The sequence below is a fragment of the Heterodontus francisci genome, chromosome 18 (assembly GCF_036365525.1).
Source record: "Heterodontus francisci isolate sHetFra1 chromosome 18, sHetFra1.hap1, whole genome shotgun sequence".
NCBI classification, from domain to species: Eukaryota; Metazoa; Chordata; class Chondrichthyes; order Heterodontiformes; family Heterodontidae; genus Heterodontus; species Heterodontus francisci.
Window position 1 is genome coordinate 75,844,005 of NC_090388.1, and position 18,988 is coordinate 75,862,992.

Here is an 18,988-nt window from a genome sequence, read left to right on the forward strand (position 1 = left end):
AATATGCAGAAAAGGCCACATGCCTGAATGAAATTACATGTCCCTTGTATCTGGGACATCAGGTCTTGAAGCTTCTGCCTCCTGAGTTCTGGATCCTTTGGCAGTGAAGAAGTTGAGCAGAACTCTGCAGTAGCCTGTTGCACCACCTTCGATACCTGAACAAGGATTAAACCAGTTTACAAGATCAGTTCTGCTTAAAACTGCAACTGCTTGAGAAAACAGGCACATCTTTTGAACAGTTACTGCAATAGCTACAATTCACTGTTGTAGCAATTGACATGATGCTTCCAGTATTTGCTAGGTAATCACTCAGCTAGTATATTTTAATTCTCTGAAAATGCAGGTACAAGGAAGTGCACAAAATATCTACACCGTCTTTAAATTAGAAACAAACAATGCTATTGCAGTGCCAGTGAATATGGTGCCCAAAAGTAACCAGAAAAAAAGGAACCTATTAGCCAAACAGAATTTGAAGTTATGCAAGTGCTTTAGAGCAACTCAAGTTTCAGCTGGTCAACCAGAAGCCAGATTTGTTAGTTAGTATGTGACAATTTCTTTAATATAAAAAACAGACATGTTAATTTTTGATTTGTCACAACTGAACAAAAAAAAGAAAATCCTTCCTTTCTAGTTAAGATTTTTAGTAGTTTTTATTTCATAACTGGTTCCATTTTAATCTTCCACAGCATTAGTCATTAATTTCTACGTCAGAAATGTGCCCCGGATCTACAACAGAAAAGTTATTCTGATCAAGCCAGATACTAGAAAAATAAAGGCTGGAATCAAATGACAAGTATTTTGTCCTTAGCTTGAGTACAGTCTTCCAGAAGCAAGCTAGACTTGGAGTCCAGCACACAAGAAGCCATCCAAAACCTTGTTACCATGGTTCCCATGTTTCTTCAATTCATTCTCCACCCAAATATATATGTAAACAAACAACTTCAGCCCCACTGCTTGGTGACTGCTAGATAAAAGCAACACTAAATGCAGTACTGACAAGTCATCACACTGCAAAAGGGCAGTGGAGACAGTTTTGTCTCTTCAGTTAAGCTGAATGTTTACCCACCTGAGTATAGGACAGGAGCCATTTCAAATAATTGATGTGCATACTGACCAATTATTGTGCATTTTCTGGAAAACTGGCACTGCATTTCCTTCTCAACCACTTTCTAAAAAAAGGTAGGGACTCATCTTAATTATACTCGATTATGGTTTTTAAAATACCAAATGAGATCAAAATCTGTTTAACTGGCAAAAGAATCATCCAAAAATCAGGCCCTTGGGCTGCCAATTTAGAATAGCTGACACTCCTTCTGTCATTTGTGTTCCAAAGCTGCTCCCAAACCAGTTGCCAATACCCAAGTTAGAAATGCTTGTGGGCCATCACCATAAACAAATGCCACTAACCACCACCATTTGAGATTCAAAAAGGAAAAAAAAAAAACACATTTTACCCACTTGCTTTGCTTCAGGTTCATGTTTTGGCATTCGATCCCGTTTCTAAGTGAAAAAAAAGGGGCCATTAATCATGACATACAAACATTTCCTGGCCACCAAAGCCAGCCACCTTCTCACCTCTTTGGGCTCAGGCAGAATTCTCTTTGGTTCAGCCGATTCTTTTGGGACAGATCCAGATTCCCACCTTTTTGTCTCTTGCAAGTCAGCATATTGTACATCCCACTTTTTGGGCCGCTCCTCCAGCTTCCTATTGAGGTACTCTGCATCCCACTTTTTGAGGGGCTCTTTGTCCTGTTTATCAATGTACTCGTCATCCCACTTTTTCAGAGTCATGTCCTCTTGCTTTCTACTGATGTAGTCAGCGTCCCATTTTTTGGGGACCTCCTCTTGCTTTCTACTGACGTAGTCAGCATCCCATTTTTTGGGGACCTCCTCTTGCTTTCTACTGACGTAGTCAGCGTCCCATTTTTTGGGGACCTCCTCTTGCTTCCTGCCGACGTAGTCAGCGTCCCAGTTCCTTGGTTTTTCTGGCTGTTTCACAGTGTACTCAGTTTTGTTCAGGTACTGTCTATTCAAAAACTAGAAGGGGAACAAGCCAAATTACATTAGCTTCACTTACTACAAGCTAAGTGCCAAAAGAAACACTTGTTACACTATTTCTGCTCAAATGTACTGAAGTAGTAAAGGCAAAGTGCTCCAGGGCTATTATTCTCCACTTATGAGCTCAATGGAGCAGTCCAGAGCAATAAAGTCAACAGTTCGAGGTAGGTTACTGTTGATGCAATCTCTGGCCAAAGGAGAAAAGAAAAGTCAGAAATATGTCCTGCAGTGCACCAAATTTGCTAGACTGATCTGAACCAAAAGCCTCAAAAAGAAAAGGTTATGTAGATTAGGAGAAATGAATGGTTTCAAAGTACTGGTTATTAAATTTCCTTTGTATTGTTCAAGTTAGTTTCTGAATTTGTCCAGAACACTAGGCAGCCCTTATTGTTGAGGCAATTGTACCTTGTAAAGTTGGTCTTTTTTTTGGGATGTCAGGTTTTGAAATATTTGAATTTGCACTGCCAAAATGAAGACTAAAACATTTTACAAGAGGAAAACAAATTCACTCAGGGCACTTGACTTCCATTGGAAGTCAGCCATGACTCAGTGGTAGCAATTTCACCAGAGTCAGAAGGTTGGGGGATTCAAGTCCCAGTATAGAGATAGATAGCATAAGCTCAGCTGACTTCAGTTCAGTACTGAGGGAGTGTTGGACTATGTCCCCTCTGACTGTTCAGATAACAGATCCATGGCATTTTTCAGACAACAGCAGAAGAGGAGTTTTTCTAGTGTCCTGGCCAACATTTAACCATCAAAACACCAAAAATAGATCTGGTCATTGTTTTGTGATGAGGTTGAGAAAGGCACTAATGTCTTCCCCAGCTCACTTAATTAGAATGCATAAGAGAAGAGTCCAATGCAGAATGAAGTTATGATGTAACTATGAATAAAGTGATAACAATCATGACAGTTTTTTTAAAAATGGACTGGAAGCCAATGTTGAAAGACAGATTATTAACAAAAAAGTTTTACCTCTCTTGGCTGCATTTCACTTGAGCACAAAAAATGCAGGTCAGATTCTGCAATAAAAAAGTTACAAACAGGAAGTTAAAGCAAACTTTTATATATAGATGTAGTTATTAAAAGAAGAGCTAAGCCATGATTTATAAAAGTATTTGGTATCTCCTTGGAGAGGAGTCACATTTTATAGTTTTCTACATCACAGGTTTGCTTGGTCAATCTGGAACTCTGAAGTCAAGTAGTTCCAACATGGGTTCTTGTTACAGTGCCACAAGCTTTTGAATTTGCAAAAGAGCAGAAAAACTACAAAGTTTGTAGGACAAGCAGTCCAAAAGCACAAGTTACTGCAATGCTGGGTTAATTTGTGCTGTTGCAGGTTATAGGATATGGGTCACTATGTACAGAGTACACCCAAGGGACCAGTACAACATACTCAAATTTAAAGCATTAACATGTACTATTTAGTGGCTACATTCACTAAATGTTAAATATTGGAGATTATAGGCAATCCCAAATGTTAGGCATTTTCTATGCAACAAATGGCAGGCTTGTGTATTTTGATAACATGCAAGCTACATCAGACCAGAAACAAAATGTGACCAACTGTAAAACCATGTCCAATTTGCAGCTTTCACTTCCACTCAAAATATTTATTCCAGGGAAGGAGGAAAAAAGCTTAATAGCTGTTCAGAGAAACTGAACATTTTTAGAAACAGATCTACAACTTTTGCCAGCTCAAACCAAAAACAGAAGCTACCATCGACAAGAGGCTTCCCAAAAAATAAAGGGATGTCTAACAAGAAACTAAAGCTCAACATAAAACACTTCAATTATCAAATCTATGCACATTGCCTCAAAGTGCTATTTTGGCTTCTAAATTGAAGTAATTTCTTCAAATTTTCATCTAAATGCTTGGCTATTTACCCTCTACAATCCATTATTCAATGGGGGGGGCGGGGGGGGGGGGGGGGAGGGGGACAGGGGCAAGACTTTGAATGAGGATCATGACTTGGCAGTGACACCATGCTTAGCAATTATTTATTTCCAACAGTCAAATGGTCAAAGTGAAAGAATGCACTACCACTCAACATTCCTTGCTGTTAAGTCATCTCTACACACTAAAATTTTATCCAAGGAAGGGAAAGAAAACAGATCAATAGTGGATTGTTAGCAAGTTCAAGGCAGTGTTTTGTATCAGTTGATACAAGACAGGAGCATAAGATCTCAACACCTTGTCTGCTTAAGAGGTTTCCTACAAGTTCTGCCTTCCTTTATCCACTGGTAAAGGCTCCAAAACAGGTTAGCTACAAGAACCCAAGAATAATGATTTTATTGAACTAATTTTGTTGTTGGATGCATCCAATCCTACCAAATGGAAGAGAAATACAGCTATTCTACCCAATACAAAGTCAGGAAGACTGGACTAGAAACTACAAAATTTCATTAAGCCTAGTGAAGTGGTCTAATTACACTTGCAAAATTCAACATTAAGCCCTCTTTAGAACCAGTTCTACCAATATAAACTATATACACAACTGAAGATAGCATAGCATGTCTGTCAAGTGAGCTCCATTTTCTGCTGCACCGAGGAGGGAACTCTGGACAGGAATCCTCGGTTGTTTGCAAGATCAGGAATTCCTATTAGTAGAGTTCCCTTTCCTCAAGCAACTGCCAGGAGAGCAGGACTATTCAGGTAGATTTTTGGGTAGTAAAAAGAGTCTTGTTGAATAAGGATATACAGTTCCACTTGTTAAAGATTAAAATTCAATTGTGCAGTTAGATGTTTAAAGAATACACATGCAACTGGTGTTAAATGCCCAAGTGTTTGAGAATGGTCTCACTCCCCACAAGCGAGTTTGAGAGAACAGCATTTGGAACTGTAAAATTCCCAATGTGGCCTTGCAACAGATTACAAAATACTAACTACACGTAAACTGTTCTCTACCAACAATGCCACCACTAGTAGCAAGTTACAAGTTCTGGTGATATACCTCCTAGTTGTTTGAACATTGGTAAACTGGTTCACATTTACTTTTGGTCAGGACAATTTGTAAACTCCAAATAGAGTTTGTACAGCTTAGAACCCCCTCCCCCAAAACATCAGGTTATTTCTGGACAACAGTACATCATATATGGCAATGGCACCAATTCACTTCAGCAAGCAGTATTACAAGACCAATACTTCTCCAAATCCAATCTAAAGTTTTCTTCCAGTCATTGCCCAAACTTGGAGACAAGTTGACTGCAGTTGCAGGTCTTGGCATTGCCTGAAGTCATGCAAGGTACAGTAGCAGATTATGTTACTGAACTAGTAACAAGAGGCCTAGACTACTGATAGAGACCAGTTCAAAATCCACTACAGCAGGAGGAATTTTAAAAATGTTAAATAAACCTGGAATTAAAACAAATCACATCAGTAAGTGGTGATCATAAAACTAAAAACCATCTAGTTCACCAAAATCTTTTAGGGAAGGAAATAGTCATCCTTACCCACTGACAGACTAGACCCACAGCATTGTGGTTGACTCGGAAATGACCTGCCAAGTCATTCAAACCACTATGAAAAAGTCCAAGAATAAAACCAAATGGAAAATCCAGCATTGACCTAGGCAATAATGAAAAGAGGAAATGAAGGACAGGGCAGGTCACCTCAGTCCTTCACAACAAACTGAACAAGTAACTAAAGACAAGCAATAGCAGTTTTCAACAACCAACCCTCAAATGGTAAACAAGTCAGAAGAATGCAGCTAGGGTAGAAATGTCAAACAACCGACATTCAGGTGCAGTCAGCACCACTGAAAAATTCAGTCTCTGCTCACAAAGCCACCATACCTTCAGACCATTTTAGCCAAAGAGAGAGTCCTCAAAAGATGGGTTGATATACACCACTCAACCAAATAGCTCCAAATTAATTCAACTGATTGGAGTTGGAACTACTGAAGCTAAAAGGCTGATGCAGAGGCAATACCACTGGATACAGGTCTTCTACATTATCTTCCAAAATGTAACTTTGCAGACAAAATTAGACTATAGTGGGACCTTACTATGCATTTTTTGCCATTACACTTACCAGAATCCTTTACAGATAAGGCCTTGGAGGTTACTTGTACCTCTTTGATTTTATCTTCATCCTGCAACCCATTGAGGGGGACTGTAATACTATCAAAGTAGGCACAATTCAATAGTTTGCTTATTGTCTCCTTCAAGTGTTTATCTAGGGGGGGAAAAAAAAAAACACTGCCTTTGGAGTAAAGATGGCCACTAGTCTGCATCAAAACAATTTACCACAAATGCAAAACAAGGCATTTTGAAATGTGTAGTCATGAACCAGATTCAGATATTAGTACGTACAACAGAAGTCCACATTCACCAAGATAGAATTTGTACTTACAGGTGCTACCAGCAACCATCTTATCAGCTCCTTCTAGTAGTTCCCACATTTGATTTGAAACCAATTCCATTTGATCTTCAAGGCTGAAAACAGTAAAAGTCATTCATGCATAACTAGGTCATTTATTTTCACTCCCAGTAAGGAAGAGGCTTCCTGTAGACAAGACCTGTCAATGGTGTGCCCTCAAAATGACATGAGTGGGAAACCATAAATCTCAGGCAGGGTAGCAGTAATGCAGTTTAATCTCAACTAGAAGTATGCTTAGATGCTGGGTGAAAAAAGCTAGCAGGCTTCACAATGAGGCTGCAAGCAGAGAGAAAACAGATGTTGCTCTCAAATTCTCATTGCAATTTGACAACTTCATGGGAGTAGCAATATTAAGTACTAGGTTTGACTATTGTTGAACCAAACAAAGGGAGGCAGGAAGTAGTGCTGAATGCATAGTTGCCCCTGGGACCCTCTAATTGGCAGCAATTTCAGCATCTTCAGCTCCTTTAAATCAAAAGCACTACAGACATTTGACACCAGAGCAACACTTCCCCCTGTTCAAATGGGGACAGCCAAGAGAAAAACCTGTTAGGATCTAAGAGAAAGGACTCTGCCAAAGGCTTGCTCCCACAAAAATGGTTGTTCAAGTGGGGAGACACTTTGAAGTCAGATACTTAAGTATTTGAGAGCAGTTTAAGGCAACTCAGTATCCATTAAGTATAATTTCCATGAACTCCATCCGTAGCTTTGTTTTAAAGGTTTATGGAAACACCACTTCAGTACATGTACACCAGCACTATTAGCCATCTACTTAAATATTAGAATTATGAAGTGCATATATTAAAGAAATCAGTTTTATTCAGGTTTTAGCAAGAATTAGTTGCAGTTACTTCACTGGTCAAAAACCTGGAAGTCCACACCCAAAAGCATTGAGAACACCTTCATAAAGACTGCAGTGGTTCAAGTGGGATCATCACTTTGATAAATACCAGTGATGGCCATGAAGCAGAGGATGAATTTTAAAAGACAGATGGAGAACAAGTCATGTCAAGCCATTACTTACGACATTCTTTCATCTCTTTCAGGGGAGGCAAGTTTACAGAAGTCCTTGATGAGGCCAATTTCCTTCCGAGAAATAATAAATGCACCATTAATGCCATCTCTGAAGTCATTCTGAACATGCTCCTGTTTGAAGTTCTCTAGTACATATCTAACATGCAATACTGTACGAAGACGTCTCTTCTCCATTTCTGTCCTTAGCAGTTGTTCACGTCGCAGCGTTTTCTTTTGTGCTTTTAGCAGCTGTTCAAAATTAAGAAAAATCAGGGTTGAGTTTAAACCAAATGTGGGATAAAAGTGTCACTGGCAAGGCCAGCATTTGTTACCCATCCCTAATTACCCTTGACAACTGAGGCTTGCTAGGCCATTTCAGACAGCAGTTAAGAGTCAACCACATTGTTGTGGGTCTAGTCACATGTAGGCCAGACTAGATAAGGACAGCAGATTTTCTTCTAAGGTTAAAAAAAAAAGGAAATTAGTGAACTAGAAGGGTTCTTTTTCTTTTAAAAAAAAAATTTCATGGCACCATTATGGAGACTAACTTTAAATTCCAGATTTATAGTAATTAATTGAATTTAGGTTACACCAGCTGCCATGATGGGATTTGAACTAGCGTCCCTAGGGCATTAACATTACTGGTTCAGTGGCATTACCACTACGTCACTATCTTTCCCCCTTGATTACAACCAGTAGCCAACTGCACTAGATCAAAGATCTGGGTTCAATCTAGTCTGTGCATGTTCACTACTCAAATTGGAGCAGCAAAGCAAATGTCCTAGCATGCTTGAGGAGAAAGGGGAGGGGGAAAAAGTGTTTTTGTATCACTATCCAGCCAGCCTTGCTAAAGATGCATGTGTGGATTAGGGCCAGTTAAGAGCCAAACATTTACACTAAAACCAAGTGCCACTTGGGCACAGTGCCTCTATGCACAAGTTAACATTAAGGTAGAAACTTGACAAAGAAATATTGATTTTGACAAGTTAATCTGCAGTTGTGAAAGATTGACAAATATGAAGAGCCATCATGTTTTGGTGTAATCAGCCTGTGCAAATGCTGGTATTAAACTTGCATTACCAGCAGACAGCACAAAAAACATTTAAAAAACAAATACCAGAAGATTGCACAAGAGTCCAAACTGTCAACTGGAGTTGGTCATTAAAACCCATGAAGATCTCACATTTAGGAGTAATTGTCAGCCAGTTACTCTGTTGGTTTAGCAAATTCAAAAGCATATCTGCTGCAGTTGCTGTAATTCCATATCTTGACATTTCCAACAATGGGCACACATTTAAAACTGAAATGTGAAGGAATTTCTTCTGAGGGTGGTGAATCTCTGGAATTCTCTACCTCAGAGGTGGAGGCTAGGTCACTAAATGTATTTGAGGAAGTGGATAGATTTTTGAAATCTGAGTCAAGGAGTATGCAGAGCAGGCCTGAAAGAGTTGAGGCCTGGGACAGCTCAGCCATGATCTTATTGAATGGTGGGGCAGGCTTGAGGGGCTGAATGGCCTACTCCTGATTTCTTATGTTTTGAGGAACAGCATTTGCTCAAGATGCAGGTAGCACAATCCAACACTGTTCACTTCAGTGCTATTAGGTCCTCCCCAAAGCATTGGCAACAAAGCAGAAGATCTTACCTCTTGGTTGAGTGCAACAAAGGTTTTCTGCAGCTCCTTGGCAAATTCCAGATTGTGAATTACTTCTTCATATTTGTCCACAGCATCCTGTGATAGACAGCATGTGCATTACAGTCTTGGCTTAGTTTTTAAATCCAAGACAAAAAATTCTGAATGAGCACTGAAGATTTTCAAGTTTTGCTTACATCATAGCAAGACTGTTGTATTGTTTTCTTTTTAATCTACATTGTCACTTTTTCTACGCCAACAATGTTTGATATTTTTGGGTCAATCAGGCATGAAAAAAAATTTGAAGGACTCTGGCCCAGGTTGGCTGTGGTCAGGTCAGGTTTTAATTTTATACCCGAGCCAGGCTTTACATTGTAATCCTCAAATGGAGGAAGCTCCAATGTAACTCATCTGATTGCCCTCCCCCTCCATATTGCATAATAGAGAGGAAGAGAGAAAAAGGTGTCAGGATTATGACATTCTAGGAAGAGGAGATGTCCACCTCTGCAGATAATGTTCTACCCTTGAAGCAGTTTTGGTCACATATCTCCTTTACTGACTGTCCAGCTCTGATCCATTAAAAGGCTGGACAACTAGCTGCTCTGGCCAGCTTAGGTATGACAGAAGGTAGCAGTAAGGGAGGTTATTTAATGCAACATACTAAGTTTAGTTTTCAAAAGTTGTACAGTAAATGGTGCTGAAACAGTTAGGGCCAGGCTTTATTTCTGCACTCAAACTTACAAGGCCAGCATATTTACAATGATAATTGATCAGTTTTATTACTTCATACAACTTCTGCCAAGAGCAACCAATTGAGCCTGGAATTGATTATGGGTTGTCCTCCATAGTAGAGGACAGTAAAAAGATCTCAGGAAAAAAGTTTTAGAAAGCAACACGCATTTTAACTTTACAGATTACCAAGTCACTTTCCATTTTTATGCCCAATGACAGCATTAAGGCCAAGCAACAACTTGTATTTATATTGTGCCTTTAAAGTAGTGAAACATACCAAGGTGCTACACTGGAGTAGTAACAAAAATGGTCAGAGCCAGGGAGAGATATAACAGGGCAGGTGACCAGAAACTTGGTCAAAGAGGCATATTTTTAGTATATTAAAAAAAAGGAAAGAGTAGCAGAGAGGTGAAGAAGTTTAGAGAGAGTTCAGGATCTGAGGGTCTAGGCAGCTGAAGGCATGGCCACCATAGTGACATGTAAGAGGCCAGAATTGGAGAAGTGCAGAGTTGAGAGTTGTGGAGCTAGAAGAGGTTACAGAGATAGGGAAGTAGTAGTGAGGCCACAGAAGAATTGTAACACAAGGGTGAGAATTTTAAATTCAAGATGTTACCAGACCAGGTGCCAATGTGCATCAGCAAACACATGGTGATGGATAAACAGAACCTGATGCAGGTCCTTCTCTTCTCACTCCATTACTTCAAGTTCCCAAAGAATCTGTCCTTGGTCCCATCCTATTTGTCACAAGGCACAGCATAGCTATCATGTTCCACATGTACACAGGGGACACCCAGTTCTACTTTGCACAACCTCAAGTCACTGCTGGTCTGACATCTTGATAAGCAGAAATTTCCTCCAATAAAATTTTGGGAAGACTGAAACTATTGTATTTAGTCACTGCCTCAAACTCAATTCCCTACACAGTCAAGCTGACTAAGACAATTCACAACCTTAGCATATATGACCAAGGTGAACTCAGATGCATATTCACCAAAACCACCTGCTTCCACCTCTGTAAATCACCCTGCTTTTTGTAAACCCTCATCCATGCTCTTGTTATCTCTAGACTCAACTGTTCAAGGTTCTCTTAATCAGACCCCCATTTTTCCACCCTCTAAACAGGAGGTCATTCAAAAACTCTGCTGCCCATATTCCAACTTGGCATCCCAGTCAATCACCCCCATGTTCACAGACAGACTCCCACTCCTACAAGAGTTCAAAATTCTCATCCTTGCTTTCAATATTCCTGCCTGGTCTCAAACTTTACAATTCTGTTCATTTGTCCTAATCTCATGTAACCTGGTGTCAAATTTTGACCAAGTTCCAGTGAAACACCTTGGGAGGTTTTACTACATTAAAAAAGGTGCTATACAAATCAAAGCTGTTATGTGCAGCAGAATTTGGGATGAGCAACAATTTATGGAAGGTAGAGGCCAGCTGAGAGGATTGCAAGAAGCACTGCACAATTCATCTGAGCGTCTAGCATGAAAAAACAAAAATATCCAATCAGTACTTCACACAGCAAGATCATAGCTGCAGTTACAGCAGCTGTTGAGCAGTTTGTGTCTAGAGTCCAATACAAAAATTGCCATTAAGTAATGAAGTGATCGTAAAACTCATTTCACCTCGAGGGTAGGTTCAAGTGAATCCCTCCAAAGCCAAAAAGCAACCCATCTTAAGTGGGAAGTTTAGATACATGTTAAGCAAATGTGGCTGAACAGTACAAACTGAATTACATAGGGAACATTACATTGTTCATTCAAGCAAGCTCAAGAGGATAGAATATAATCGTGGCGATTTAAACAGCTCTTCAACTTCACAAAAGCAAGTGTTGGAAAACATGAAAATTGCAAGCCAATTCAAAAATACATACCAGTTGATCCTGATTAAGTTCTTCTCGTTTTAAGCGTTCTTTGTAATCATCCAGTTTTGCCTTGAAAGAAAATGGAGCACCACATAGTCATACATTCTGACTATTGGCTTGCCTTTAAAACAGTGTACTACTGCATTTTTACTTATACAGCAAATATACACACTTTAGATTTTAAATATGTTGCCCAATACAAAGATATATTAGAGTTTCACAGTGCAACTTTATTTGTCAAGCCATTTAACGCCTACTATCCATTAAAGATGTAAAGTGCTACATAAATATTACAATCTTCACCCCAAAAGGGCAACGGTAGGTCAACTACTGCATACATTCTAACGGGGCACATGGAAAGGCGAATCCCTGTTCGTCCGACTTCAAAGATGAAGCAGCTTTCAAGGGGAAAACAGAGCAAGTTAATGTAGCACAATTCAGCTATTAAAAATACAACTGCTCAGCTAAAAACGGACTTACTAACAAGCCGTTTTTTCAGCTCAATAGAGATAAAATAAAAAAAATTCCCGGAACGCAAGTTTGCCCAAATCCTTTTTTTTGGAGAGTCGGGGGGACGCTTTCATTGATGCAACTTATATCCATAAATATTTGGAAATTTGAGCAAAAAAAAAAAGCCAAGCTCCCTATTTGTGTGTAAGGGGATTAGGTTTCGCCTGTTTGTGAAATGCAGTGACTTCACACTGTTAAACAAGTGGAGCAGTGAATGCAATTAAGACAAAGATTCTCCGTGCAGCGACAACACTATTGAATGCTCTCAAATCGCCCAGGGTGGGCGAGCGTGTCTGTTTACAATGCTCCAGGCTCAGCCAACAGCCACGATTTTAAACCCTCTGCAAAAGTGTTTCGGCAAATCCAGGTTTTGGGGGAAAAGGGAAGGGTGGAAATATAGCTGCGCAATCTGGGCGCTGCCCCTTTTAATACTTGGAAAGCAAAAAATGTGTCAACATACACCCCAAAAAAAGTATTTGAAGGGACTTGTGTTTAAGCTGCATGAACTAAAAAAGGGACTTTTTTTTTTAAATGCATTGAAAAAATATCTTAAAATGTAAAGTTTAAGAGTTGAATGGATTTTTGTAGAGAGACACTGATGGGAGAACTCAATGGAACCGAATGCAATGCAGTTACACTGCAGCATCTGACACTGCAAAAATATCCAGGTAGCATCAAGTCGGAAGAGAGGGAGATTTTGGTGAAAGATGCTCAGATTACCTTCCTTTTCTCAATATTTCGGATTTTATGTTTGAGGCAAATCATCCCATTCTCCAAGTACGTCTCGTACGCCTGATATTGGCTATTCGCCGCCGCCAGAGCCTGGATGAAGGGGGCCGGCCCCTGGACCACGGCGCCGCTGCCGCCACCGCCGCCGCTGGAAGGCGACCTCTTCTCGGCTTTCATCTTCATCTCACCGGCGGCTGCTGAAGCTGCTCGTTACTCCGTGGGGTACACAGCGGAGAGTCAACAGCGAAAGCTGAACCATCGGAGAAAGGGGTCACTGCATGAGGGGGTGAGCGTGCTTTGCACCGATAACAGACGGTCCAGCTGGCTGAGCGTGAGGAGCTACTGCCGCTGTCCGGGTGCTGCAGCCGGGGCTCTGGCACATCCTCCGCCCGCGCACTACCTCTGGCCCCGGCTCGCGCCGCCGCTTTTATGTCACCGAATTCTATTTTTTTCCCGGCACCACGTTCCATTGCGTCCCCCAACGTTCCAATCAAACGGCGCGCACCGCACCAACCCGCTCTCATTTTCCTCTTAGCAATTCTTTCCGCGCGCTGAGGGACAATTACAGCGTGCGATCTTGCTAGTTTTATTTTGCAATTAAATGTTTGCAACGCAATTAAAATGCATACAGAAACATTTGCAATGCAAATGAAATTTCTATAGTACTACATCTCAGCAACATTAAAATGCAGGTAATTATTTGTGCAATATCGACAAATAAAAGGCACGGACAAACATTTGCAATATATGTTACCTTGTTTTATTCCCCCCCACCCAAAACGCCTGGAAATATTTGCAATCCACCTTGATGTCCTTTTTGGTTGCAAGGTGCAAGTCCATCGGTGCGTGACGTTGCACTCTCCATCATTGTGTTATACATTGTCTTAAAGTTTGTTATGTTGAATTATAATGTTTATTCCACTGCTGTCGGTTCAAATGTGACTGTCGTTTTGATGAGGATTGCATGATCGCTAACCACAAATGATGGAGATAAACAAACCTTCCGTGCAAGGTGCATATCGGCCAGACCAGATAAAATAGGCATTTTAGCCAGTCTGCTGCATATCCCGTTCACTGCGTTTTATTGTGAAGGTTATCGGGCAGATCAAAGTATAACTCGCAAGGTTTAGCAGTCAGCAATGCAGGTACTTTGCAATGCTATTGTTATTTAAAAGGGCACGGTTAAATGCGAAGGCAAATGTTTCCATTTGTAAACAATCACCACGTGATGACATCAACTGTATCAAAATAGGCCGTTGCGTCACTTACTGGCACGTGATGACGTTGTGGCGGTTAAGTTGTCAATCATTGGTGGCATGTACTAACTTTCCAAGTGGAGACCAGTGATAACTCAAAACACTTTGCACCAAAAGAATTGAATTATCTCATCTTCTGTATTAAACATTGTAAATAATAATAAATAACATGGGCGACATACAGCTACCAGGAAAAGAAGCTCAATAATTTCCATCTTCGCTGTCTGGCAGTCCTTTCAAATGGAAATCCAGGGGTCAGTAACGGACACTAGTGACCATGGTAAAAAAAATGTTGAGGTTTGTGGTTTCCATCCTGTCTGCCAATCCTCGGTGACAGCGGGCTGCCCTTGGCTCGGTTTTGATTGACAGCTTTTCTAATAAACTGTATGTCAGGCGGAAGCGGGACCTGCATCTGATGGACGGTGGATGCCTGTCTGTGACTGACAGCAGGCTGAGCGCTGATTGGTTGTTTGCGGTGCCGGTGCACTGGGATTGGCCACCCCTGCTATTTTCGCATGGTGCAGGGAGTGAGCACGAATGGCTGCTGTGGGGGAGAGGGAGAGGGAGGCCGAGGGGAGAGCAGGAAGCGGGCCAGCACATAGCCAGAGGCAGGGCACAGCGGGTGTATGCTGAGAGTCTGGGCGCTCTTTAAACAAGCACTGGCCCAGGGAGCAGAGAGGGGTTGGAGAGAGGGGGATGGACACAGGTGGGGGGAGAGGGGGATGGATGCACAGAGGGGGAGAGAGAGAGAGATCACGATCACTCCTGACAGATGGACATCTATCCGAATTCTCCACATTGCTACATCAACTGTGTGGGCAGACATTGATTACTTGTGCAAGCAAAAACAATGCCAGGTATCTCACTAAATAGGGAGAAATGTGTTTTAAATCGGACTGTGTTTTGATAACATTAGATTGCCGAGACATTTTATATACAGATTAATTGCTCCCATGACTGTGGCTGAGTCAATAATTTTGTAAAATGTCCATAGTGCAACATGTTGGTGCCCATCCCTGAGCAAAGCTCCCAAGTGTGTTGGCACTAGTCAAACAGAGGCGGACTCAGTGGATCAGACACGTCCGCAGGATGGAAGACAGTCGCATACCCAAGGACCTTCTGTATGGTGAGGGAGCTGGGGCCAGATGACCAGTGAGGTGCCCAAAGCTCCGCTTCAAGGATGCTTGCAAGCATGACATGAAGGCTTAAATGTCAACTATCGCACCTGGGAGTCACTAGCTGGCGAAAGAGGGAAATGGCGACACATCCTGTGGACTGGTGTGCACTAACAATACGACCAGTGGCTACAGCAGCTTAGCAACAGACGCTAACGTCAAAAACAACAACTCACAGCGTCACTTGGCAGTTTCATGTGCAGAACTTGTGGCTGAACCTGCCTCTCAAGGATTGGCCTTCACAGCCATCAGCAAAGGTTCACCAAGAGAAAACACCCCATCTAAATGGATTGTTTGCTGCATGTCCATCATCTTTCATAGATGGAAGGAGGCCAACCTACCAAAGCTCTTTGAATGCTACTTAAGTCACATCCCTGCCCTTCTACCTCTCCTACCCCAGTCAGCCTCTATCACTACAACACTACTGATTGCAGGACAAATGATTCTTCTAGTTTTCTTCCCCAACGAAATGTTCCTTCCCTGCATCAGTAGAACATATGAGCAAAATAAATAGGAGCAGGAGTAGGCCATACGTCCCCTCGAACCTGCTCCATTATTCAGTAAGACCATGGCTGAAAGTTTACATCAACTCCATTCTCCCACCCCTATCCCAATATCCCTTGGTTTCCTTAGAGTCCAAAAATCTACCGATTTCAACCTTGAATATACGAATCGACTGAGCATCCACAGCCCTTTGGGGTAGACAGTTCCAAAGATTTGCAACCCTCTCAGTGAAGGAATTTCTCCTCATCTCAGTACTAAATGGCCAACTCCTTCTCCGGAGACTATGACTGCTCGAGTCTCTCCCGCCAGGGGAAACAGCCTCTCAGCATCTACCCTGTCAAGCCTTCTAATAATTTTAAACCTCTTGTTCTTCTAAAGTCCAGAGAATATAAATCAATTTCACTCTCATAGAACAGCCCTCTCATCCCAGAAATCAATGTAGTGAACCTTTGTTGCACCCCCTCTAAGGCAAGTATATCCTTCCTTAGATAAGGAGACGTAAAAATTGCACACAATACACAAGGTGTGGCCTCTCCAAAGGCCTATAAAATTGCAGCAAGATTTTCCTACTCTTACACTCCAGCTTCCTTGTAATAAAGGCTAACATACTATTTATCTTCTTAATTGCTTCTTGTATCTGCATGTTAACTTTCTGTGATTCATGTACTAAAATGCCTAAATCGGAATTCCACCATTTACTGGTCTCTCACCTTTTAAAAAATAACCTGCTCTCTCATTCTTGCTATCAAAGCGAATAATTTCACATTTGCCCACATTATATTCCATCTGCCACCTTCTTGCCCAATCTGTTAAATGTTCTTTTTTATTTATTTAGAGATACAGCACTGAAACAGGCCCTTCGGCCCACCGAGTCTGTGCCGACCATCAACCACCCATTTATACTAATCCTACACTAATCCCATATTCCTACCACATCCCCACCTGTCCCTATATTCTCCTATACTAGGGGCAATTTATAATGGCCAATTTACCTATCAACCTGCAAGTCTTTTGGTGGTGGGAGGAAACCGGAGCACCCGGCGAAAACCCACGCAGACACAGGGAGAACTTGCAAACTCCACACAGGCAGTACCCAGAATTGAACCCAGGTCACTGGAGCTGTGAGGCTGCGGTGCTAACCACTGCGCCACTGTGCGCAGTCTCTTTATATCCTCCTCACAGCTTACTTGCCCTCCTAGATTTGTATTGTCAGCAAACATAGATATATTACACTCAATAACCTCATCTTTGATACAGATTGTAAATAGCTGAGGCCCAAGCACTGATCCGAGCAGCACTCCACTAGTTACACCCTGCCATCCTGAAAATAACCCATTTAATCCTGCTCTGTGTTTTCTGTCTGTTAACCAATTCTCAATCCATGCAAGCATATTACCCCCAATCCCATGAACACTAATCTTGTATTACAACCTCTGTGTGGCACCTTATTAAATGCCTCTGAAAATCCAAATATACTACATCAACTGGTCCTCCCTTATTGATCCTGCTTGTTACACTCTCGATGAAGATTGCACAGGATTTTGAGAGCCTTAGGGAAGTGATTCTGATGGAACAATTTAAAAATAGCGTCCCTTCAGGAATAAGGTCCCACCTGGAAGAACTTAAAATTGGTAAAATAAGGGATGCCACACTATTGGCAGATGATTACGAATTGATTCACAAAAGTAGTAGTCACAGGCCCCAATTTGAAAACTTTCTGAGAAATTGGAGCGATAGGAAGTTTGATAATGAAAAGAGATCTGATTATTTTGAGAAAGGTGACAAAGGTAAAGATACAAAGACACCTGAGATTAGTAAAAGAGAAAGCCAGGAGGAAAAGTTTTGTTCATGGGGACCATCATGCTATTTTTGTCATAAGAAAGAACACATGAAAGTTAAGTGTTGGAAGTAGAAAAACAAGCCCATTGCATGTGTATAGTCACATGGTATCCCTGAGGAAATACTGTCCCAGCGGGTACCATTCACAACAAGCAGGTAGTTACTCCCACATTCACTGATGGAGTGAATCAGGTTGCAGAAAACTATGAAAGTTTTCTGTATAAGGATGAAGTATCCCCACTTTAGTCTGGTGAGGCAGACAAGTCAATTGTTATCCTTAGAGAGGCAGAGGCAGCACAGTCACTGATGTTGGCAGGTGACATGAATTTCTTCCCCAGTAGTTCACTGCATGTGAAGGTGTTAGTTCGGGAATTGATGGAACCTATTTATCCATTCCTTTACATAGGGTTGATATAAAATGTGACTTGGTCACTGGTCCTGTTACAGTTGGTGTCATTCCGAGCCTGCCCATTGAAAGTGTAGATTTTCTGCTAGGAGAAGACATGGCCGGGGATAAAGTATTGGATTCTCCAGTGGTTTCAGAGAATTTAGCTGAGGCTGCTGAAACTGAAGTTTCGCAAGAAGGATTTCCTAGAATATTCCCAGATTGTGTTGTGACCTGGTCCCAGGCTCACGGGGCTAAACAAGATGAGAAAGATTCAGTTGTTGTGGACGACAGTTGGGTGTTTGGTTGGCTGAAACCTTTTTCAAGGATTTGAATGGGGACGTTGGCGTTAAAGGCTCCAAGGCTAACAATGCAGAATTGTTTAGCAGATCATCTTTGATTGTAACACAACAGACAGACCCTGATTTGAGGAGCTTGTCTCAGACAATGTGTTCTGAGGCAGAGGCTGAAAAGATTCCTGAGTGTTATTATGTCAAGAATGGCATTTTGATGAGGAAATGGAGACCTCCTCAGAGGCCCGCTGATGAGGATTGGGCTGTAGTCCATCAAATTGTTGTCCCTCTGCGCTACCGCAGTGAAATTTTAAGAATTGCCCATGAGATTCCAGTTGCAGGTTGTCAGGCAAGCCCCCCCCCCCCTCCTCACCTGTCAAGAAGGAGGAAAATTAATTTTGCCACATGAACATTGATTTTAAACTATTGTTGGTGAAGAAAGAATTTGCTTTAAAAAAACAATTGGAGACTTTGGCTGGAGAGAGGCATTGGCATATCAACAGACAAGTACTTCAAAGGAGCTATTCCCTGCTCCACTTTAATCCACAATGGACTTTTGATTACCAGATGTTGAAGGTGGAAAGGCTAGCATTCCAGGTTAACTGCTAAGATGGCCG

The 18,988-nt window shown here is 41.5% G+C and overlaps 1 protein-coding gene across 12 annotated transcripts in view; it reads right to left on the bottom strand.

Annotated features, from left to right (window-relative positions):
• The window catches only part of caprin2 (caprin family member 2), an 80,022-nt gene extending 66,648 nt beyond the window's left edge, over nucleotides 1-13,374 (bottom strand). For 7 of the 12 annotated variants that reach the window (XM_068051021.1, XM_068051023.1, XM_068051014.1 and 4 more), the window contains exons 1-10: nucleotides 12,911-13,374; nucleotides 11,690-11,749; nucleotides 9,097-9,183; nucleotides 7,464-7,702; nucleotides 6,413-6,495; nucleotides 6,092-6,235; nucleotides 3,034-3,080; nucleotides 1,576-2,037; nucleotides 1,459-1,500; nucleotides 24-155 (exon numbers count right to left, since the gene is read on the bottom strand). In XM_068051021.1, the coding sequence (XP_067907122.1) occupies nucleotides 24-155; nucleotides 1,459-1,500; nucleotides 1,576-2,037; nucleotides 3,034-3,080; nucleotides 6,092-6,235; nucleotides 6,413-6,495; nucleotides 7,464-7,702; nucleotides 9,097-9,183; nucleotides 11,690-11,749; nucleotides 12,911-13,102 (1,488 nt within the window). In that variant the 5' untranslated portion in view covers nucleotides 13,103-13,374. The remainder of the gene's footprint in view (nucleotides 1-23; nucleotides 156-1,458; nucleotides 1,501-1,575; nucleotides 2,038-3,033; nucleotides 3,081-6,091; nucleotides 6,236-6,412; nucleotides 6,496-7,463; nucleotides 7,703-9,096; nucleotides 9,184-11,689; nucleotides 11,750-12,910) is intronic. The other 5 variants (XM_068051024.1, XM_068051025.1, XM_068051019.1 and 2 more) reach the window with 3 other exon arrangements.
• Between the last annotated feature and the right edge of the window lie 5,614 nt (nucleotides 13,375-18,988).